The sequence below is a fragment of the Macrobrachium nipponense genome, chromosome 32, assembly GCF_015104395.2.
Source record: "Macrobrachium nipponense isolate FS-2020 chromosome 32, ASM1510439v2, whole genome shotgun sequence".
NCBI lineage: Eukaryota > Metazoa > Arthropoda > Malacostraca > Decapoda > Palaemonidae > Macrobrachium > Macrobrachium nipponense.
The window spans coordinates 29,962,671-29,969,978 of NC_061094.1; the positions used below are offsets into that span (position 1 = coordinate 29,962,671).

Sequence of the window (7,308 nt, forward strand, 5' to 3'; positions counted from 1 at the left end):
AGGCTGCCACAAAACTCGAGGAGACGACCTCTGTTCTGAAGCAACTTCAAGTGAGAGCTTGCCTGGACTAGCCAATCGTTGAGATACCTCAAAAGATGTAACCCATGTGAATGAACCCAAGTTGAAACAAGGATGAACATTCTCGTGAACACCTGTGGAGCAGTTGATAATCCGAAGCAAAGATCCTTTAATTGATACACCATCCCATTGAAGATAAAGCAGAGGTAATTGCGAGAGGACTGATAGATTGGTATCTGGAAATATGCACCCTGCAGATCCACCATAAGCATAAAATCAGACTCCCTGACAGCTCCCAGCACTGACTGAGTTGTTTCCATTTTGAATCGAGTCTGCCAAACGAATCAATTCAAGACTGACAGGTCTATGACTGGTCTCCACCCCCCTAATGTTTTCTCCACTTGGATGATCCTGCTGTAAAATCCTGGAGACTGGTCAGTCACAATTTCTACACTCCCCTTCTCCAGCATTGTCTTTACCTTGCTCCTTTGATGAGCCAGGAACATGTCTGTAAACGGACCGGTAGATTGGTGAGGGGTGTATGAGATTTGAAGGGAAGTAAATATCCTTCTCGAAAGATATTCACTACCCAGGATTTCACTCCGTGTCACTGCTATGTTACCCAATGGCTTGACAAGCATTTCCCCTCAACCTGTGGCAGCATGTGGAGGTGAATGGCGCCCTTAGCGTCCTCCTCCCTTCTTCTTCCCCCTACCTCCCTTGCCCAGGTTGGCAGAGGAACGAAAGGGCTGCTGGACTGCACCCTTCTTAAAAGGGTGCTAAAGAAGGCTAGGAATTTTTGTGAGGGGCCCTAGGATTTTGTGGTTTCATGGGACCAGACAAAGGACCAGCCTGACCAGAGAATCAGGCTGCACTGGCATGTGAAGGCGCAGCAGTCTTTGTCACTGGGTGGTGAACGAAGTGGTCGCTGTCATCGGCCCTTCATCTGTTTCTCAGAGTTAAGTCCGTTTCGAGACTCACAAACTGGACCAAGCAAGTAAAAGTCTTACCACCAGACAAGAACAGTCTATTAAAGTTAGCAATTCCTTCGTTGGGGAGTGAAGGAGAGGAAGTGATAACCTTAGAGACTGTTGTAGACCAATGATCAATCAAAGAGACTGCTTGGAATGTTGTTGCCATAGCAGTTGTTTCCAAAGTTGCTGACTCCTGATGAAAAGGGAGATGTTTTCTGCTCAGAGTTGCGCCAATAACAGACCTGGACCAAGATGAACCAAGTCTGGGTCGATCTGTCCAGTTGGGATTTACCTCTCTGAAGGTTTACAAAACTTCTTTTGACGATGGGGTGATGGAGGAAGCAGCTTAAATGAGTGGCTGGCTCATACTGAGCTCTCTTCGGGAGACGAGAGAATTCACTGGACCCGGAACTGATTCTGCAAGCTTTGACCATGGCAATCCTATTAAAAGTATGGATTCCCTTCTGGCCTGACCAGGGCTTTGAGGCCCGAAGGAACAATCCCATTGCCAGCCAAGGTCTCATCAACGAGGCTGTTATACTGACAAATCAATTTAACAATCTCTATGTCAGATTTCTGCAGCTTGGGAGTATCTGTGTCCTTGGGAAGAGGACCCTTTGTTCCTTCCTAGTCATGTTCCTCCCAAGTTGCCTTCTCCACAGGTGAGAGACCTCCACTAGAACCCCCATGATCCCTCCCATGGTTTCTCGCATAGCACAAGGAGGTCGAAGGAACATGTGAGAGAGGCCTGGCACCCATGTTGACCTGCCAGAGACTGAAGCCTCGGCAGGAGAGGAAAGCTGTGAGCAACAGTCATACTGAAATGACAATCATTTTACAGGTCTGGGAGAACTCCTGCCATGCGAAGGTAAACAGAGGCTGTCCCTGGAAGAGGATGCACACCCTCACGAAAGCATGCAGGAGTTATCCCGAAGAGAGTAGATTTGCTCACAAACATGAGTAAGATCTGCCCCAGGGAGAACGGTCATCCCTGTAGGGCGAGAGATTGGTTTGTCCTAACAAAGTGCAGGACTTGTCCTAGAGGCCAAGGCCTCTATTAGCAGTAAATCTGATGTGCAAACCCTAGGGTTGGAATTGCCTACTTGGGACCTGATCCTCTGACTATCTAAGGGGCGGCTTGTAGGAACTGCATCCTGGGTTGGGGAATCGGGGTTGGGGCAATGTTTGCACACTGCACACCCACTCTCTATAGTCCGTGTCTGGGTTCACAGACCCTGAACGCTTATTGTAGCAGCGCACATCCAATGAAGCCAAAGGGTAGCAACCTTTAGGAGGCATGGGTTGTAGAGACCCATATGTGAGGATCAGCCAGGGGCACGGGGCTGCCCCCGAACGATTTTTCTACTGTGATAAGATTGAGCCTCCAGGTCGGAACCTTGGAGTGCTGTACAGAAGAAGGACCTATACAAGGCATTAGGGATGCCTAGTGTCTGGTATTGGAGCTGCAACCCAGGCACACTGCTTCTGAGCCTCAGATGTCCAGAGACACTCAAGACTTGGGTCCCCTGTCCTGACCTTACCTTACCTTACATTTTGTTCGGGTTGCCCCAGGTCCCTCAGTGTGAGGCACCTCTAATGTCTACCAGAGAGTTGCTAGTACATCTTCCGGTATATTTTGCATCTTCCAATCTTGGATGGTCTGGGATGCAGTTTAGATATTTGTCGAGCTTATTCTTAAACACATCTACGCTCACTCCTGATATATTCCTCAGATGAGCTGGCAACGCATTGAATAGACGCTGCATTATTGATGCTGGTGCATAGTGGATTAATGTCCTGTGTGCTTTCCTTATTTTTCCTGGTATAGTTTTGGGCACTGTTAATCTACCTCTGCTTGCTCTTTCTGATATTTTTAGTTCCATGATGTTTTCTGCTATTCCTTCTATCTGTTTCCATGCCTGAATTATCATGTAGCGTTCTCTTCTCCTTTCTAGACTATATAATTTTAAGGATTGTAGTCTTTCCCAGTAGTCAAGGTCCTTAACTTCTTCTATTCTAGCGTAAAGGGACCTTTGTACACTCTCATTTGTGCAATATCCTTTTGATAGTGTGGGTACCATATCATATTGCAATATTCAAGTGGACTACGAACATATGTTTTATAAAGCATAATCATGTGTTCAGCTTTTCTTGTTTTGAAGTGCATTAACAACATTCCCATTTTTGCTTTACATTTTGCCAATAGAATTGCTATTTGATCATTGCATAACATGTTCCTGTTCATCATCACACCAAGGTCTTTAACTGCTTCCTTATTTGTGATTGTCTCATTATTAGGTCCCCTATATGCATATAGCTTTCCTTCTCAGTCTCCATAATTTATTGATTCAAATTTATCAGAGTTAAATACCATCCTATTTACCTCTGCCCAATCATATACTTTGTTAAGGTCTCTTTGTAGAGCGTTCCTATCTTCATCACAAGTAATTTCTCTACTTATTCTTGTGTCATCAGCGAAACTACTCACTACCGAATCCATAACATTACTGTCTATGTCTTCAACCATAATAACAAACAGTATTGCAGCTAACACCGTACCTTGTGGCACACCGGATATTACCTTGGCTTCATCCGATTTCTCATCGTTTGCAATAACTATCTGTTTTCTGTTGTGTAAAAATTCTTTTAACAATCTTCCTACTTTATCCACGATATTGTGTTTTCTAATTTTCTTCGCTAATATATTATGGTCTACCTTGTCAAAAGCTTTTGCAAAGTCTAGATAAACCACATCTGTTTCATTTCTGCTTTTCATATTTTTGAATATGTTCTCACGGTGGACTAACAGTTGGGTTGTGTACTTTTTCCGGGTACGAAACCATGTTGTCCTATATTAAACAAATTTTTTTTTATTAAATGTTTCATAATATTTTTCTTCATTACCCTTTCATACACTTTCATAATATGTGATGTTAGACTCACAGGCCTATAATTACTTGCCTCTAGTCTTGATCCACTTTTGAAAGTAGGGGTAATATATGCTAATTTGTGCTCATCATAAATCTTGCCTGTATCTACACTTTGTCTTAATAATATTGCAAGTGGCTCTGCGATAGAATGAACTACTCTCTTTAACAAAATAGCAGGAACTCCATCAGGCCCTGCTGCAGCTCCATTTTTAATTTCATTAATAGCCTGCACAATATCAGCTTCATTAATATCTATGTCAGCTAAATATTCACTATTTTCGTCCCTTACTTCTATATCATTATCTTCATTATTTATTCTAGGGGTGAATTCTCTCTTATATCGTTCTGCCAATATGTTGCAAATTTCCTTTTTCCTTTTTTTCATTCGTTAATCTCCCTTCAATTCTTAGAGGGCCTATTTCTATTCTTCTTTTATTCATCTTTTCGCGTATGAGTATAATAGTTTGGGGTTTTGCTTGAATATTTATTAGGGTTTTTTCTTCCAAGTCCCGTTTTTCATTTTCTTTTGATTGTATAATCTTTTGTTCTGCATTTTCTATCTTACTTTTTAGTTCTATAACTTTCCATGCATTTTTTTCTTTTGCAAGACCTTTTTTCCACTTTCTGATTTTCTGGAGCAAGATCCTTCTGTCTCTTGGTATGCATGACTGATGTTTACTTTTCTTCTTCGGTATATATTTATCCACTATTTTCTCTAATATTTTATATAATATCTCCGTATTTACCCTTATGTCATCACTTACGAAAATGTTATCCCAATCTTTGTTTAATTCTTCATTTATTTCTGAGACAGGGGGTAGGCATACTGGATGTCCAGAGAAGTCCGAGACCCAGGTCACCTGTCCTGGGACAGAGAACAGTTGCATTCCACGCCTTGGATATCAGGCAACACCCAAGACAGGGGTTCCCTGTGCAGGGGATTGTTGTAAAGGTATCTTCTGTACAAGAAGACATATCATGTATCATGAGAAGGTCAATGGGCCTTTTCACAGACCAGATCCGCCACCCTTCTCCCCCTCAGGTCTGTCCACCTAATAGGACCCTCAGAAGAAGGGGTTTTACTGCCTTCGTCCTTTTCGGGTCTTTCCACCTAACGGGACCGTCAGAAGAAGGGGGGAGGTGAAAGTAGATGGAGATGAAGGCAATGGTGATATCGAAAGTGAAAGGGGGCTCTTCATTGACTTCACATCTCTTTTGTACCTTTTTATTAATTCTTCTAGATCATTATCATCAGGAGACATCGTGGGTACGTCGATGTTGATGGGATCGGATGGATAACTGAAGACACGATGACGGTAGTCATGGCAACCTTAGATCCCATAACTGATACCGTAGTCTCAGTTACTGATACTGTAGAGACGGGGTTGGTTGGTAGCACTAGGGTGTGAGATGAAGCCCTTCACCGATGATTCTCCTGGAAGACCTAGGAAAGGCCAGAGGTTCCTCAGATCTTGAAAGGCCCTCCCAATCTCCCCTACACCTGAGAAAGATGGAATTTTAGTGGCTACCTCCCTCTGACCAGGGGGGAGGGGAATGCTCCACCCTGGAGAAAATGGAAGAAACCCTCGAGAGATTGAGACCGGTCTTCTCTCCCCCATGCAAAGTCTCCATTGCTGAAGCACCAGGAGTGTGTAGTGAATTCTCCCCTATGTGAACGGGGAGGGAAAGGGAAGGAGAGAAGAAGGAGAGAGCCCGCAGCAGTGGACCAGAATCACATGAGAAGAGCCCTTCTGCCAAAGCAAGACAATTTTTCTGGCTACTTACTTAAATTCAACATAGTATGTATAAGAGAGCTTAGAAATAGGACCTAGAAGACTAGAAAAGGGATTGAAATGCTTATGATTCAGAAAAAGTCAGTACAATTTCAATGCTTTAGAAATACATTTTACATTCATAAAAAATTAACTTTTGAAAACGTTTGCAATGGTCACTGAATCAATGACACTGTATCTACTTACCTTTCTATGAGAAGGGATGCAATGTTCAGCTGACCCCTAGCACAAGCATGATGAAGGATGGACCAGTGGAGGTTGCCTTTGGTATCTGGACTTGCTCCCCATTCTAGCCATTGCTGTAACACTTCTGAATCTCCTGATTCTACACTTGGCATTAACTGCTGACCAATCTGAAACCAAAATATATAGGTTGGTTAATATAAATTAGAAGCCACTTACCCTAATGGCCTTACTTGGTCCAAGCCTCTACAAAAAGGAAGAAATAAGCATGCAGTCTAATTCTTGTAAAATTCCAAAAGAATGTTATAGAAATACAAGAAATTGGTATCAAGCAAAAAAACTCCAAGGCATGAAGGAAAGCCATTTTACACCATAAAAATACTGAAGGGGATATGTAGCCAACCTAAAGCTCAAACAACTAAGATAAATAAAGACCTTGTTGCATAAAAATAAACATTGACTTTCTACAATCAGTTTTGACCATTAGACTTGCAAGAGAAATTAAGAAATTGAATTTTATCTTTTTTTAATGAACAATATGTAAATGATGAGCAGTTGGAGGAATAGACCGAGATGGGAAAAAACTGTCTTAAATGCATGATGGTCAAGTTACTTGACTAAATTAACAAATAAAAATGAAAGATTTTGTGTGAATGAGGAAATGATGGTTGAGAGGACAAAGAAGATGGAATAATGAGAAATGAAGCAAGGGTAAATACATGAATAGAAGAAGTAGACTAACAACTGTCGATCATGAAAGGGGAAATGATTACGTAATCAAAGAGAAGCTAGGCAAAACCCAGTATACTACATGGGGGATAGGGAGTATATGATACTCCGTCATGATCTCAGATAACCACATCGTATCTCCTAATGAAAATAATCTGCTCTTGACAGGATCAGACAGCTACTAACAAACACCAGTTATAGTAGCCTCCTTGTGGAGAACTGTATCTATAAGCAGTTAGACACATATCCAAACTCTTCTACAACAACATAACCAACAGGATATAGCATCATCACTTACTATAAACTATATAACCAAATGAAGTAAAAGCCACATAAAGGATTATTGGTCACAGAGCCATGTCCACTGACCATGACAGCTATGTATCTCATGATTGAGATCTCACAGCAATTACAGATTCAGATAGTATAAAAGGACATGTTATGCCCTCAATAGCTACTATGTTGAAATCCCACTTCGAAACTGTGGAGGCACTGCAGGTTCTTTGTAACAGGGGAACCATTTTCCAAAATTAGGTACACACACGACCATAAACCCACACTCCAGCAATTAATAAAAGGTACAAAAATTGTTTAGGGAGTCTAGTTTCAAACAGACAAAGATCATCAAGGCTGTATTTATCAACCCCCTCGGTGAGAAGACTTTAAATGCCCACAAAGATA

General features: G+C 41.9%; 1 protein-coding gene across 1 annotated transcript in view; it reads right to left on the reverse strand.

Annotated features, from left to right (window-relative positions):
- The window catches only part of LOC135207106 (ankyrin-1-like), a 44,795-nt gene extending 38,732 nt beyond the window's left edge, over positions 1-6,063 (reverse strand). The window contains exon 1 of the mRNA XM_064238708.1: positions 5,902-6,063. Within this exon, the coding sequence (XP_064094778.1) occupies positions 5,902-6,053 (152 nt within the window). The 5' untranslated portion in view covers positions 6,054-6,063. The remainder of the gene's footprint in view (positions 1-5,901) is intronic.
- Between the last annotated feature and the right edge of the window lie 1,245 nt (positions 6,064-7,308).